At 46.8% G+C, this 17047-nt stretch overlaps 1 protein-coding gene across 2 annotated transcripts in view; it reads right to left on the reverse strand.

Moving 5' to 3' along the window:
- clocka (clock circadian regulator a) overlaps positions 1-17047 on the reverse strand; it is a 35448-nt gene that overhangs the window by 5588 nt on the left and 12813 nt on the right. Inside the window, exons 1-15 of one of the 2 annotated variants that reach the window (XM_077017118.1) lie at positions 15566-15985; positions 12894-12953; positions 12533-12727; positions 12363-12448; positions 8515-8574; positions 7314-7462; positions 6777-6868; positions 6518-6607; positions 6310-6430; positions 4578-4691; positions 4037-4155; positions 3757-3839; positions 1596-1702; positions 1235-1382; positions 13-88 (exon numbers count right to left, since the gene is read on the reverse strand). In XM_077017118.1, the coding sequence (XP_076873233.1) occupies positions 13-88; positions 1235-1382; positions 1596-1702; positions 3757-3839; positions 4037-4155; positions 4578-4691; positions 6310-6430; positions 6518-6607; positions 6777-6868; positions 7314-7462; positions 8515-8574; positions 12363-12382 (1179 nt within the window). In that variant the 5' untranslated portion in view covers positions 12383-12448; positions 12533-12727; positions 12894-12953; positions 15566-15985. Of the gene's footprint in view, positions 1-12; positions 89-1234; positions 1383-1595; positions 1703-3756; positions 3840-4036; positions 4156-4577; positions 4692-6309; positions 6431-6517; positions 6608-6776; positions 6869-7313; positions 7463-8514; positions 8575-12362; positions 12449-12532; positions 12728-12893; positions 12954-15565; positions 15986-17047 lie in introns of those variants that run through there. The other variant, XM_077017117.1, reaches the window with a different exon arrangement.

Here is a 17047-nt window from a genome sequence, read left to right on the forward strand (position 1 = left end):
TTCAAGACGTACCTTGTCTGCAGAGATCTCAGGAGGAGATTCCTTAATGCCCAGCTCTCTACGCTGCTCGGCCCGGACTTCAGCATAGCTACAGAAAGACCACACACACACACACACACACACACACACACACGGCCAATAAGCACTGTCAATAATCAAAATAAAAGACCTTTGGTTATCTACTGTGTCTCACTCAAGACTTGTAGCACCATGCAGATCACAATTTTAGTAACTGAGAATTGTATTGATTACTCCACCAATGAATTGAGTAATCTGAGAAATACTTTTGCTTCATTAAAAGCAATATTAAATATACAAACGACAATATAAGAGGGGTCTCTTAAAATGAAGAACCAACTTATCTTTTTGCTAAATTACAGTAACTGTCAAAACTAAACGTAATTTAGTGTATTTAAGTTCCATATTACATTCAGGGTTGTAAATAAAACATTTTCTGAATTATCATTCATAATGAATTATCATTATAATTAACATTTTCTAACAATCTTTTAAAAAGATTTATATATTTTTCATGTGACTTTTTAAAAATATTTTAAGTGTTTCCCAAGTCATGTGCAAAACATCCATTTGTGACGGAAGAGATTTTTGACATCCATTTGACGAAGCCACTGTTGCAATGCTCAGTGTGTGTTGACATGAGTAACAAAATGGTTCCATTTACACACGAGGAACATAAACCAGGTGAAACGAGATAATTGTCCATTTGCTGCTTACGTTGCCCTGCACGGTGTGTGGAAGCAGAAAGTGTGTTTGGATACAGCAGCTACTGTGCCAGCTAACCTCACCAGCACCTGCTGGAAGCTCTCCTCCGCGGCACCGACCCGGCAATGCGGTACAGAGCGTTTGGCCTGGTCGGAGTCGATCTGTGCTTTTAGGGAGATGTTCGCCTGTGCTCTTCACTAGCTAGAAGCGGCTGGACCTCGCTGATGATGTCAGGATACCGGAGTCTGGGAGCTTAGTCACAGCTCAGGCGCTTGCTAATGGACGGAAAATCCGCACAAACACTTCCAAACTTCCCTTCTGAATCCTCCATGTCATCCCTTCTGCGGAACGCACCGCACCGCACGCATTTCTGTTGTTAGCGAGCCTCAGTTAGCGTTCAGCTACACAATTGGTTTTTCGGCTTGGCGGATGTTTCGCACATATTTCACGCAAGGCCCGAAATGGCATGGATCAATAATGGAGTTGCTGGGGTTTTGGCCCTGGGGCTCACCTCACAACGGTGTGCGTGCAGACGATGAACTCAGGCCGCGAGTTCCACTGGTGGTAGGTGATGTAGTAGTGTGTCTGCAGCCAGATCCACTGCTGGCCCTTCGTCAGGAAGCGATAGTAGCATGACTTCCCCTTCCCATACTGCATCACTGAAACACACACACACACACACACACACACACACACACACACACCGTATACGTGTTATCACCTAGCAGAATGTTACAGAGTCCAGTAACAACAACAACACACTGTATTTCAAATTCCCTTTGAACTCTTCCTTAAATGTACAATGACTTTAAAAATCTATTTATAATTTATGGCATGTTGAACGTGCACACGGTGGACTGCTCCAAACTCACGGTGTTCGTGGCACTTGGCGAGGGTTTCCAGATCATCCACGTGGTAGTAGTCGTAACCCGACGTTCCCAGAACCTCAAAAGGCAGGTAGCCTATGATGGGTGGAGCTCTGAGAGCACAAAAGGGAGCAAATCGAGATCATCAAGCTTCACCATCATTCTTCATCAAGAGCTCACCTACAGACACCTGCTCCAACAACCCAGCGACCACAAGAACATACAAAACACTGCTTTTGAAGAACATTAATTATTTTCTTCAACTGGTTTTTACTCTCAATCACATTCTTTCAAATTAAGCAATTCTGATATATAAATTATTTTTTCTTTCTGTTTAATACCCCCCCCCCTTAACCACTTGACTCAGCAGATGAAGTAATCTTGGAAATGTTTTGTTCAAACAAAGACAGCTTGGCTCTGCACCTCTGGGTGAGATATGGGTTATTAGCACCTCTGGGTGAGATATGGGTTATTAGCACCCTTGGGTCAGATATGGGTTATTAGCATCTCTGAGTCAGATATGGGTTATTAGCACCTCTGGGTCAAATATAGGTTATTAGCACCTCTGGGTTAGATATGGGTTATTAGCAAACAAAAATTCCAACCCATAAAGGCCTTGGAGCTCTGCTTGGAAAAAGGCATGTAAAGATTTTGCAGACAGAACCCATGGGATGTCAGCAATCCTCCACAGTCTCCTGTGCTCATTAGGACCAGGATGTAGGATATAGGTTGTCTAGTTAGGACCAGGATGTAGGATATAGGTTGCTGCAATAGGAACAGGATGTAGGATATAGGTTGTCTCGTTAGGACCAGGATGTAGGATATAGGTTGTCTCGTTAGGACCAGGATGTAGGATATAGGTTGTCTCGTTAGGACCAGGATGTAGGATATAGGTTGTCTCGTTAGGACCAGGATGTAGGATATAGGTTGTCTCGTTAGGACCAGGATGTAGGATATAGGTTGTCTTGTTAGGACCAGGATGTAGGATATAGGTTGTCTTGTTAGGACCAGGATGTAGGATATAGGTTGCTGCAATAGGAACAGGATGTAGGATATAGGTTGTCTTGTTAGGACCAGGATGTAGGATATAGGTTGTCTTGTTAGGACCAGGATGTAGGATATAAGTTGTCTTGTTAGGACCAGGATGTAGGATATAGGTTGTCTTGTTAGGACCAGGATGTAGGATATAGGTTGTCTTGTTAGGACCAGGATGTAGGATATAGGTTGTCTTGTTAGGACCAGGATGTAGGATATAGGTTGCTGCAATAGGAACAGGATGTAGGATATAGGTTGTCTTGTTAGGACCAGGATGTAGGATATAGGTTGTCTTGTTAGGACCAGGATGTAGGATATAGGTTGTCTTGTTAGGACCAGGATGTAGGATATAGGTTGTCTCGTTAGGACCAGGATGTAGGATATAGGTTGTCTCGTTAGGACCAGGATGTAGGATATAGGTTGTCTCGTTAGGACCAGGATGTAGGATATAGGTTGTCTCATTAGGAGCAGGATGTTTCTGCTTAGCTAAGGCTTGGCAAGGCTGTGAGAGAGCACTCTGCTTCCGAGACTGTCTCCCATGGGAGAGCTCACACACTCACTCAAACACTCTCAAACACACACACACACACACACACACACACACACACACACACACACACACAGCAGAGCTAAGGGTACAAATTGGTACCCTTTTTTCTGGAACAATGTAACAAAAATGATAGCTTACAAAACATGACATACAACACCCTGGTCTTATAGCTCATCTGTCAGAAACTGTGGGACCCTGTAAGCAGGTCCAGACCTCCAGCTCACCACAGACAGTGAGCAGAAGACGGTTGAGCTGTGTGAGGCAGGAAAGGTGAAGACACAGAAATAGGTGCAATCTCAAATACTGCCAGCTCTCAGGAAACATTACTGCACCTACTAAACCCTGTGAAACATAACACCTAACACCTGTTGGGGCTGCGAAGACAAATGTGACACGGTGAGGTGTGCCCCCCCCCCCCCCCCCCCCCCCACTCTGAGGGGCAGCAGATAAACAGACAACAGGTAGACAGCTGGACCTGTAGTAAAACTGCTGCTCTGTCTAACGCCACACTCACACGTATACGAGCAGACGGGGTTGGGGGGGGGGGGGGGGGGGTATACAGACACAGAGCTCAACGCTCACCTGTGGTCCAGGAAGAGGAACTTCCACTCTAAGCTGTGTCTGGACGTGAACTCCTCGTTGGGTTCTTCAACAGTGCACATCTCCTAGCAAGCAGAGCATCACACCAGCGTATGAAGACACAAGAGGCCACAGATAGCAGCCGTTTTAACGAAGCTGACTCATACCGACTCAAACATTAGACTGACTCATACCGACTCAAACAGTAACAACAACATTGGCACTACATCTTCAGTACAATACAAATAGCACTAGGTCAGGGGAGCAGAGCGGCCTCACCTACCTTGATAAACTGTGGCTTGGCTAATCTCACTGTTGCTATGAAACAGACACGGTCTTCGAAAGAGGGTCTGAGAGAGCGCTGGATGACGCCCTCGAAGCCGTTCCGCGTTGAGTTAGGCACTGCAGGGGGCAAACGGAGCAAATAAGAAGGGTCAAAAAGAACAAACGGGGTATATATATATATATATATATATATATATATATATAATCAGAGATCATATATATATGTATATATATATGAACTCTGATGATCATGTAATCAACCACTAGGTGGCAGCACCAAACAATTAACTAGCAACAAAAAAAAAATGCTTTTCAGAGCACAGGGACTGGATCAAACATGACAGTCTCACTCAGCTGACACGTCTGTTCATTCGGAATCAAAAGAATGAATCTGGGTCAGGTGACCTCGCTGTGACCAAGACTCCCCTGACCTCCAGTAATCCCGCCCCTGCACCCCCGGTAATCCCGCCCCTGAACCTGGGAGACTCCACCTTGCCCAACCAGCTACTGCGGTTCTGACCCGCTGCCCTCACACTCACCAGTGTTGAGGGACTTGAAGTTCCCCATGAACTTGACGTACTCGTAGACTGGGGGTTCTCTGGGGTCGATGGTCCCCCGAAGCATGTGGCAACAGAACTCCAACTGGTTTTTCGCTGGAAGCAAAAGTGAAAAAAAGCAAATAAACAAACAGACACGTGACTTCCTCTTCATCAGAGGTGCTCTTCAGAGCCAGGAGCACTTCACTAGGAAAAGTGGAACACGGTGGGGAACGTGGTACTGAAAATAAACAGGAACCCCCCCCTGAACAAAAGGCCGGAGATCCAGCAGATCAGACGTGCTTCAACCGGACCATGAAGCATAGCAAACAGGACCCAGAGCAGCTTTAGCGGTGGGCACCGTCAGCCGGAGGGGAGAGAGATTTGCAAACAAAAACCAGCTTTTACAGTGTCGGGATCCATAAATAATATCATCTCAAACTGTCGGGAGAAAGTTATTCCCAGCTCTGAAGTTATTCTGGTTTATTCGTCTGTTACGGGTGGTGTCTGACACATCTGTGCCTGCATACTGTTCTTAATCTGTCTCATCGTGATTTAAAATCTTACTTGGTCAGCTACTACCGTCTACGTAGCCGCCTGCAAACAGGCAGCACAAGCAGACGAGCAGGAGGGGGAGGGGCCTGTCAGACGCTGGACGCAACGGCATCATCCTGGTTATGTAGGTCGAAATGCTACAGCAGGGGGCCCAGCTCACAGTTACAGATGTGCATCATGAAGAAAGCACAGAACGCAGCTCGCAACACAGTGCAGTCGCTACTGTCCCCCCCCCCTACTCCCACAGAGCTCGCACAGGGAGGGAAGACGACTCCGGTCTGCTGACCCAGGGCTCCTGTGCTCCACACAGCTGGAGGCAGACGTGGAGAAGAGATCAGACTGGTCTAAAAACGGAACCTCCATGTACTGCCCTTTGTAAACACAACCACACTGGTAATGTCCTACTCCTGTCCTGACATGTCCTACTCCTGTCCTCACGTGTCCTACTCCTGTCCTCACATGTCCTACTCCTGTCCTCACATGTCCTACTCCTGTCCTCACGTGTCCCACTCCTGTCCTCACGTGTCCTACTCCTGTCCTCACGTGTCCTACTCCTGTCCTCACGTGTCCTACTCCTGTCCTACTCCTGTCCTGACATGTCCTACTCCTGTCCTCGTCCTCACGTGTCCTACTCCTGTCCTCACGTGTCCTACTCCTGTCCTCACGTGTCCTACTCCTGTCCTCACGTGTCCTACTCCTGTCCTCACGTGTCCTACTCCTGTCCTCACGTGTCCTACTCCTGTCCTCACATGTCCTACTCCTGTCCTCACGTGTCCTACTCCTGTCCTCACAGACCTGTCCGGATACCTCTGAATACTGACATGGCCCCAGTAGCTGGTTCCCTCCAAGCAGCTCAGAGCTCAACCTTCTGCTCTGCAGGCAGACGGGCTCTGGGTCTGGACAACACTGCAGAGCCTGACTACTGTATCTCATGCTGTCCTTCCTGGGTGGCGTTTTGTTCGACACAGAGCTTGTCAAGATAAAACCAAGGAGTCACTTGTCCTGTTTATTTTTAAAAAGACATGGCATTCCTGGAAGTTCAGGCAGTATGAAATACACATACCCTCAGGTCTAAATGAACATCATCTACATGAAAGAGTCCAAAATGCTAGAGGACAAAGCCAAATTAAGAAAAAGTGTGATCGTATGCGTGTATGTGTGTGAAGAGGTGGAGTCTTACTCTTTAAGTACTCTGGTGTGAGGCTCTCCCCCTCCAGTATGTGTGTTGACAGGGCTTTGTACACTTCAGAGTGCTCACCCAGTGGAAGAAAGTTCAGTAAGTTCTGGTCAACTAGATCAGACTGGAACAGACACACACAGACGGACATTAGTTTTCTTCCATTAATCTCCCTGTCTGAGATGCATGCACACACATGCACACTACTTACTGGTAAATGTTCTAGTAAGGAGGTGACACTCTCTGAGACGTAGATGATATTACCGTCTGTCATGATGGCCAGAAAGAAACCATCCAGTGCCTGAAGACAAACGGCAAATTAATACAGCATGAAATTAAGAACTTGGACAGAGTTGGTCAGAGTTGCTTCTGACAGGAAGACTGGATCAAAAGTTCTAAATCCAAAACAACAAAACCACACAGACGAACGTAAGCAGGAGATGGCAGTGTGTGTGTGTGTGTGTGTTCACCTCCAACATCAGCTGTGTAAACTCCTCATTGCTGAGGAAAGGAGGCTTCCAATCCTGGCGGATCTCACTGGACTCTGACTGCGCTGCAATTTCTGGCAGAGAGACAGAGAGACAGGCTTACCAAAAACACTCAGACACAATCATGTAAAAGGGACAGGGAATCCACAAGGCATGCACACCAGTGTACCCTCACCTGATCAGCCACACCTCACACCCACCACACCCTGGCAGGTGACCCAACACACCTCACACCCACCACGCCCCAGCAGGTGACCCAACACACCTCACACCCACCACGCCCCAGCAAGTGACCCAACACACCTCACACCCACCACACCCCAGCAGGTGACCCAACACACCTGATGCAGACCTTTACATGCTTTGCTAAACACAGGAAGCGTTAGGCCACATTTAATTTGCTTGTGGCAAACCGTGACAGACCGCCACACTGCACCATATGCATGCAGGACATTTAACTGGCAGTCACGGAGCAGGCGAGGGAGTGGGAGGCGGGGCTACGGGGGGAGACGGGGCTACCTTTGTGCTTGCGCAGGAAGTCGATGCTCTTCTGTAGGATGGTGGACTTGTCCATCTTGCGGGTGTTGCCTGGCAACATGGTGCCCAGTTCTTTGATGAGCACATTGAACTGGTCCCGCCTCTTCTTCTCAGACTTGTTCCTGGAAACTCTGCAGATGTGGGCGCAAAGGCACGCTCGTGAAACTACACTCCGCCACATGCGAAAGCAACACTGGGACAATAGCTAGGAGACTTTGGACAATTCTAAGTTCTAAGACAATTCTAAAAATTCTTTGTTTCAAAATATTCTTTCTGATGAAGTTAATTTTTTAAAGGTGCTCAGTCTCAACTCTGAATGCATTTCTCAATCTGTATAAGATATATTGGTCATACTCAAAGAAACGCACCAACAAAGTCATGGGTTTGATACCCCAGAAGAGCATGCATGCACACACACAGTATATTCATAAATACTGTATACTCATAAATAGCAGATCACTCTGGATAAGAGTGTGTGGCAGATGTAATGAGTCACTTTAATCCAACACTTGTGAAGCTAATAAAGCCATTACAGCCATATCTGTAGCATGGCCATCTCTGTCATATATGTAGCGTGTGGTCATTTCTGTCATATATGTAGCGTGGTCATTTCTGTCATATATGTAGCGTGGTCATTTCTGCCATATATGTAGCGTGGTCATTTCTGTCATATATGTAGCGTGGCCATTTCTGTCATATCTGTAGCGTGGTCACTTCTGTCATATATGTAGCGTGGTCATTTCTGTCATATATGTAGCGTGGTCATTTCTGTCATATCTGTAGGGTGGTCATGTCTGTCATATCTGTAGGGTGGTCATGTCTGACATATATGTAGCATGGTCATTTCTGTCATATATGTAGCGTGGTCATGTCTGACATATATGTAGCGTGGTCATGTCTGACATATATGTAGCGTGGCCATTTCTGTCATATCTGTAGCGTGGTCACTTCTGTCATATATGTAGCATGGTCATTTCTGTCATATATGTAGCGTGGTCATTTCTACCATATATGTAGCGTGGTCATTTCTACCATATATGTAGCGTGGTCATTTCTGTCATATCTGTAGGGTGGTCATGTCTGACATATATGTAGCGTGGTCATTTCTGCCATATATGTAGAGTGGTCATTTCTGTCATATATGTAGCGTGGTCACTTCTGTTTTTCTGCATTTCCATCTCACCGTTTTGCTTTGTCCTTCTCATCTTCTTCCATCAGCCCATCAAAAATACTGCCATCATCCCTGAAAGCCAACACATCACAGAGTGGTTAAAGATCACTCCAACATTCACCTCTAGCCTCCCAATCCCACTGGAAAACCAAACCATTGTCTGACCTACGTAAATGCTATTGCAAGCCATTCATTTTTTATATTATTCCCATCACTATGTTTACAACACACGTCGTTCAGTTAGCAGAGTTAGCTAACTGATAACGCACATCTCAGTCATGAAGGAGAGCGTAACAGTCTCCAACCTGCTCAGAGTACGCAACATAACCGGGTAATGGTAGGAATTCAGCATCTTCAAAAGCAATTAGGCCAACAGAGCGTGACTGCAGCTGTATAACCACGCCACAGGGGGGCGATGTGAATTTCAGGCTATATTTAGCAGAGGCCAGAGTGTTCTCTGACTCAGCTGGTAAAAGGACAGAAAGAGGCAGCCACTTGGTCTCAGATGATACAGTCTGCCAATGACTGGGAACAGCTCATAACTGGACGTGTGCGCACATAGTGGAGGTCTGGTGAGCACCAATATCCCAGCAATCTTGAACAGAAGGACAATATTCCAGTTCCACAGCAAAGGAGACGACCACAGCAAAGTGTGTGGCCTTCCCAGTGGCTTTGGAAAAACCCACAACTATGACCCGATCAGCAACCAAAACCCTCACAGGAGCCGACCAGACCACTCTGTTATTTACTCAACCACACCAGTTCTAACTGCTTCTGTGAGACCAGGAGTGTGCACTTCGGGCAAACACGAGCAAAGCCGAGCCTTCAAAGTTACTGGGCTCAGTGAAGAACCAGTGATGTCCATTTGTGAGATGAACCAAAACACAAATGGCCGTGTTAGCCAGTTCACACGTCTGTTACTGTGTGCATGTGAGTGTGTGCTGTGAAAGAATGAGAATTCGAGGACGTTGAATGTTTCAGTCAGCACACTAAGAAGGTATTTATATCTGCAGTGAAATGGAACCCAAGTGGTCAGAAAGGCTGAGAGGGTGTGAGTGTGTATCCATGGAAAAGCAACGAATCAACAAGCAGCAGGATTAGAACGAAAGGAAGGAAAACAATAACCTAAGGGTTGCCATGACACACGCCGCTCACAGACGACAACATAATCACCGAATACAAACATACAGCTTCAAATTAGCGCTGCCAGTCAAAAACACCCCAGCAAAACAACTGAACCCATGTCAAATTATCTAAACCCCGAGAGCTGGATCCTCCACACATGGGTGTGAGCAAACACTACAATTCAGAATATGTACAGCAGATCTATGTTGAGGGGTGTGTGTGTGTGTGTGTTTACTATAAAGACCTTTACTGGCACAACGCTAAAAACAAACACACAACTTCAACTACTACTTCTATGGCACTGGATCGAGCCAGGACAGGGATGGTGGGAAGCCGGTGATCCCGTGACTCATCCCTCCAGAGCACGGGCGTTTGCTACGTCACACATGCACTTCCACGTGGTGCTCTTAGTGTTCAATGATCTGCGCAAATCCCGGGACGTAGCTCAGCCGACCGGTCCGCCTCCGCCCTGCAGAGGACATGCTCCACCCGCTGGCATGGGCCTCGGTGCAGATGGTCAAAGGTAGAGAGCATGTGACAATGTCCCAACACTACCACACCTGCTAATGCTGTGTAAACTTCTTCATAAGAAAGAGTTCCTCAGAGATCAATTACGCACAGCTGCGTAACAGCTGAGAAAAACATGTACAACACACACACACACACACACACCCTCAACCCACCCAATCAACCCAACCCACACACACTTGTAATCAGCACTGGATTTAAGACTGCATATAGAACGCGTCACTTTTCTTATTGCGCTTATTGGAAAATAAGGTTCCGGTTCTGGAATCATTCGACAGCAAGAGTGCTTCGTCTGTCAACCTCGCCTTTCTAGAAGTTTGTTTTGATAACCTTTTCATCACGGTGAAATACAAGCAGTGTTCTGCAGTAACCCCACTTACAGCAAACCATGGACCCAGTGAACGCACCCCAGTCCCAGCGTGAACGATGTGGATGTGAGCAGGGAGTCGTTAACCTTATTGGTGTTTGTGCTGCTGAGGGGGAGTGAGGCAATGAGTGGAGTGTGTGATAATAAAAGCCTTTCTCTCCCTGTCACGCCACCCCACCCTGCGCACACACACACACACACACACACACACACACTGGCAGGCGCACGCTCACACACACACCTCACCAATAACATGACAATCAGGCATCGTGCTAAACTCATCAAATACACCCCCCCCCACCCTTGACCTCGTGATTTTTAAAATCAAAATTTTATTTAAAAATATATATTTTATATATATATATATATATATATATATATATATATATATATATATATATATATATATATATATATATATATATTTTTTTTTTTTTTATGTGCTAAAATGATCTTTGTGGAATCATGCTAATGCACATGTTATAGCCAGAATAGTTCCCACAATTTTTCAATTATTTTGAAAACATTTTTATCAGATCAAAACGATGGCAGTTTTGTAACACACAAGCGACCTGCCCAGGGACAACCTAGGAAGGTTGCTGGCGGATGCACGTCACCAAGGACGTTTGTGGCTAGCAACACACAGGTTTCCCCAGAGAGCGGTAGAGACACTGCCGCTCGACCACAAACGTCCTGACACGTAGGACTGCTACAGCAGGTCTGACCAGTCCTCTCTCTCTACTGCAGGTCTAATCATGCACAAAGAAAGGGTTAAAACAACAGGCAGGCGAGCCAAGGACGCACACAATGACAAAGCAGCTATAGCAACAAGGACGTGTGGCAACCGGTGGAAAACAAGCTGCCGTCTCAGCGTTGTGTGTGTGAATGTGACTGCCACGTGTGGGAAATGGGCCTCAGAGAGGAGTGTGAGCTGCCAGTGATCACCACTCACGCGAGACTTCTACACATGCAGTGGCAGCTACGCTCAGATTGCTTTCCACTGAGGGTTATGGAGATAAGAAGATAAGATAAAGATACACACACACACACACACACACACACGCACACACACACACGTTATCAGTCACCCTCAGGACACACCGACCTGGAGACTATGAGGGAGAGCAAGGGGTTACGCCTGGGCCTCTTGGGTGTGGGGAAGGGGTGTTTAAAACAGAACAGAGCCATGCTACCATTCTGGAGTAGAGTGGGAGGAGCCTGGTCCTCTAACTGGGAGGAGCCTGGTCCTCTCTCTGGGGGGAGCCTGGTCCTCTCTCTGGGGGGATTTCACGTGTTTTAACTCCCTGCTCCATGATCCTACATCTCTAGTTTCTTCTGCAGTAGCTAAGCGGGGCTCTAGGACGCTAGGTACTAATCTGGGGATTATCCGCGGAAATTCCACACTGCTGACGGACCAAAGGCTTATTCAAATGTCACTCAACTGGCTCGACCAGTTAAGAGCGAGATTGAGCCCCACAGAGCCCACCCAGGACGGGCACACGCTCTGCGCCAGCCCGACAGTTGCTACAGCAACCGAGCGGAGGCATAGGTCAAAGAGAAGGACAGCTTGGAGGTGTTGTGGGAACGTGCGGTTGTTAAATACAGTTGCTCTCGACCTCACGAAAAGCCTTCAGGGAACCAGGCGACAGGAAATCAACAGGGTTTAGATACTGCCAATGCACAAACTGACTTTTCTTTCTTTTTTTTTTTTATTTTGAGGTGAAGTAAAGAAGACCCCCCCCCCCCCCCCTTTCTAGTCACAACTGATTCTCATTTACTTCGTCCCGCTGGCCTGAACGTCTAACAAACCGAGGGATTGCCGGGAAGGTAACGGACTTACCGCTCTATGCTGGAGGTCATTTTGTAGCTTGTTCAGCGCTGTAGTGAGAGGAGCTTTAAGCGTGAGGTAGACATTTGTACATGAACCTGCACGAGAGAAACACAACAGCAGGAAGCGATCAGAAACGAACTTCAGTTCACACAGGTCGTCCGAGTGAGCATCCCACCCACCTCCAGTGCGGCCTGCTCCGAGAGAGGACGAGAAGCCCCGCAGAACGATGAAGACTGCGACTGTCGGCTGGGGGGAGGGGCGGGGCTCTTGCAGAAGGTCTGGAGGTCAAAGGTTAATCGCAGGCTGTAGGTCCTCGTGGCTCGTGTGCGTTTTCTGACGGGGATGAGCACGCCGGTGCCGCATGTCAGCGAAAGCTTCGTCCCACGGGGTCGTGCGAGAGAAGACGGACACGGTTAGCCTTCCTGCTCCCAAAGCGCTCGTTAGCAATACTTAGATCTCGCGCGCAACCTCGCGATTGCTCACTCACACGCATTTACAGTACAGTGGAAGTGGCAGCAGAAATGCATTGCAAGCACTCACTTATAGCATGGCTTCACAATCACAGGTCTTTGGTATGTACCATCGGACGGAGGCGTCGACCTGAGCAAAGAGAAGGAGACATTTCACAATCAAAAACATGTTCTTAAGATGCAAGAAGCCTCCAACGTGGATTGCAAGATTACAATATTTGCATGCTACTATAACAGGCAACAATACATACAAATTATTATGAAATACAGCATGTGTACAAAATTTTTAAGCCCAAATCCCCTAAATGGTGCAGGTTATTCAGCCGATTCACTGCAAAGACCCTTCCTCATACCTCATCGCCTTTCTGTGGACACACAACGCAAACTTTTATTTTGTCAACAGGTGCATAAGGAAGGACAAGCCAAAAAGGACGAGACCATCACACACACAAGACCTCGAGACAGAAATGAGTTGAATGTGTAGGATGTGCCCAGCAGGTCTAAATCCTCAGGCACTGCTAAAGTAATATTAAGGTAGCCAACTTTAATTAAAACTCGACTATGAGGGGACTGCCAATGAGTGCTGTCAAAAAGTTTCCACAAATGTTTTAAAATGACACAGTGCATCATTGAAATGAATGATGAGTGTGACGTAGGGTTATTTACACCACCCCCAAAACAACCCCCACCCAGCGGAGAGGCAGGAGGACTCGTGAGAGCAGAGGCTCGGGACATCCCCGCATCTGTGGCTCCGTGCCTTTGTCCACCTGACAGACCACATGACTGTAAAGACATGCCTGGCCCTGACTTGGCTTCCTTCATTAGAAATGAACTAAAGGAACTACATTCACAAAGGTAAAACGCCTCCACCGTGACCTTGGATGGGTTGAGCTGCAACAGCTCAATAGGCTAGAAACGGTGTTCACATTTACCGGTTTAAATTACACAACCACTGACAAGAGTGAAATTAAAGCACTACGTACAGTGGAATATACAGTGTATATAATATAATGTATTAAAATTCTATAAATACATATGAAAACTCAATGACTGATATGTTGTTACACATTGGTACACTGTTGTACTGTTACTGACTACATAAAGGAAAATACTGACGTTTATTAAACACGACAGGCACACAGAAATCATTCCACAGTCCCAGCTTACATTCTTCAAGTCTTTAAGCATTATTCTTGTGAGCATGATAGATCTGTAAACAAATCTATCAAAAAATGCACAAAAGTCAGGCCAAAGCTTATTAGCCAGTAAGGAGTGTTTCTTGCATTCCAAAATGAGGCAGACGTTTATTACTACAGGAGTCTTTTAATGACGCCAATGTGAATCACGTTCATGCACTCAATGAACCTCAATGCAACAGTGCTGATCCAAGATCAGTGGAACGGTCTGCACGAGAGTCAGAAAATACACTCACTGAAACAGAAAGAACATTCTTCTGCTGAAAATGTCAAGGAATACTGATACAAATCTACTCTCTCCCACACATGACCCTCTATCTTAAAGCTAATTCAGCGCACACGCGCACACACACACACACACACACATCATGCGCCATGCTGGTTGAGGACACAGGTTCAGTTAAGGTCGGTAACAGTCATGTGCTGTGGTTAGCGCTAACGCTAGCCGGCAGACAGAGATCCCCAGAACAGACACAAAGGAAGCGTCACGGTAAGGTCACACACACACTTAGCATTCAAAGACAATGGTCAAAAGCACAAGTTTTTACACGCTGTCTTACACTGGTCTCAAGTCAGGGAGCGTGAACCTGCCCACATTACATTACACACCTGCCCCATTACACATCGCCCGTTATCACGGGTCACCTGGGCAGTAAGACAGGCGTTAGCCTAATGAAGGATCCTTCCCTAGCCTGTGGAACTGCTGTCCAAATACTATCGAGCTGTTGACAAAACGCACTGGAAACAGCTAGAGACTCTATAGAGCAGAGGGTGGTCAGGATTATGAATAAGTATGTAAATAAATACTGCATGTGTACAGAAACACTCATGAGCTTTCTACAGTTTGTTATTTTTATATCTACCTACATTTATGAAAATCACACACACACACACACACACACACACACACACAGACACACAGACACACAGACACACAGACACACAGACACACAGACACACTTTTCCCCAGTCATGGCTCTGTATTTGAGTGAGGCAATAATGAACTGCATACCTATCCTACCCTAGCGGGGGCACACAACCCATCACATGTCATCTACTGCATAACCAGTCTGTGTATCATCACACAAACGAGCAACACCTCACTGCGTTTTCTTCCTGGGCTGTGGGCACCGCACATTCCACACATATTCCCACACATTCACTAGGAATGTTTTATAGGTAATGTGCCACTTCACCCAACAAACATTAACATCTCAGACTGGGACCTTTACAGTATTTAAACACATTTTATTAAGTAATATATATATATATATACACCATCTTATACACCATAAAACAATAAATAAGTTTGGAGGCGATTGTCTAAAATCACACACTCACTCACACACACACACTCACACACACACACACACACAAAACAAGCACATACACAGCTCCTACTACAATATGCCAAGTCCAGGATAACGAGAGGACCCCTCCCTCCGTCCATCTGCACGACTCCACCCCCACCATCCCTCCCTCCCTCCCTCCCTCCACAACTCCCACGCTCTCAAAGCTCAGAGGACAACGTGAGTGTCACACGTACCAACTGGTCAGGGTCCAGTTGGGCACAAGCAGGATGCAGAGAGAACACAGATCTGTAGTGATGTTAGAGGACACGTCCACGCCATGGTCAGCTTTGCCACACCCCAAAGAGCTGCCCGGCCACCCGGTGCTGTCACTGGTGGGAGTGACTGACCGTAGAGCAGAGAGACAATTCAAACTCTACGGCAAACAGATGTCATACTTGAGTGGCACGTTAAACAAAACGGAGAAGAGTATTAAATCATGAGGGGGCAAAGCGAAAGAGATGACACAGATTAAAGAGGGCTTATGAAAGACAGGAAAATGAGGGCAAACGCATGGGAAAAAGACTACGAAATTAAAGAGGAAGATATTTTTTAGAATGGAGAGAAGAGATAAATGAAAGAGGGAGAGAGAGAAAAGAGAGAGGAGAGAGAAAAGACAGATGAGAAATAGGAGAAAAGAGAGAGAGAGAGAGAGAGAGAGAGAGCGTGAGAGAGAAGGGGGGGAGGTTGCCATTGTGTTTCCTGTAGTGTGGCGGTTGCCGCAGCCACCAGGCAGGCAGTGGTTTCGTAACCATGGCGTCATCGGATGCTTCACTGACCTGCTGACCCAATGACCTACTTTTCTTCCTCCGCCTTTCCGCTCTACAAGCTGCTATGGCGACAACCAGATCCACAGCAGTGTGTGGTGGCTCAGATTCTCCAGGGTCAGGAGTGGGAACACCAGAGAGAACAGAGGACTAATCAAGGCACAGAAAGAGAAGCACAGAATCTCAAAAGATTTATTTGATCTTTGAGACAGGAGTAGAGAGACACCAGCTCCACAGACCCAGGCTAACCTCGCTAACCTTGCTAACCTTGCCTACAGAATTTCAAGAACGACTTGTGACTTAACCAGCAGGGCAACACAGTAACCTACTTTGACAACACAAACCAGCCAGACTCCAAGTGACGTTCATGCCCGATAATCTCGTGAGCACACCAAATACCTTCCTAACTACATTTACAAATTAGCTTCCCTCTCCCACACATGATCACCTCCAACAATTTTACACCTCCTGTGAACACACACCTTGAGGCGTGCGAATGTGTGATCCTGAATGTCTATAGCAGCATATGTGAGTCATATTCCATGCACAAAACCGGAACTTAAGGGACTCGTTGATCACCTTGTCAGATGGCCTGTTCGTGTTGCAGTCACCTCTTACACAGATGCCGTGAAGATCAAACTGCTCACATTAGCATATCAGGTCTTCTGTTCTCAATTCATGTGAAGAGCCCGAGCATTCTGTGAAATATCACTTTTCCTGTCACGCATACCGAGTCTCTGCAAGCGCTCTGGGCGTGTTTGTGTGTGTGTGTGTGCATGCGCGCGCGCTCTCAGATGTAGGTCAGGCAAAGCTCCGAGGCCGTGAGTCACTCTGAGGATCTGTGCTGCGAAGCGCAGAGACACACGCCGGCATGACAACGGTGCCCATTGGCAACGCCATAGCAACCGCTTT

This window comes from Brachyhypopomus gauderio, chromosome 9, assembly GCF_052324685.1.
Source record: "Brachyhypopomus gauderio isolate BG-103 chromosome 9, BGAUD_0.2, whole genome shotgun sequence".
NCBI lineage: Eukaryota > Metazoa > Chordata > Actinopteri > Gymnotiformes > Hypopomidae > Brachyhypopomus > Brachyhypopomus gauderio.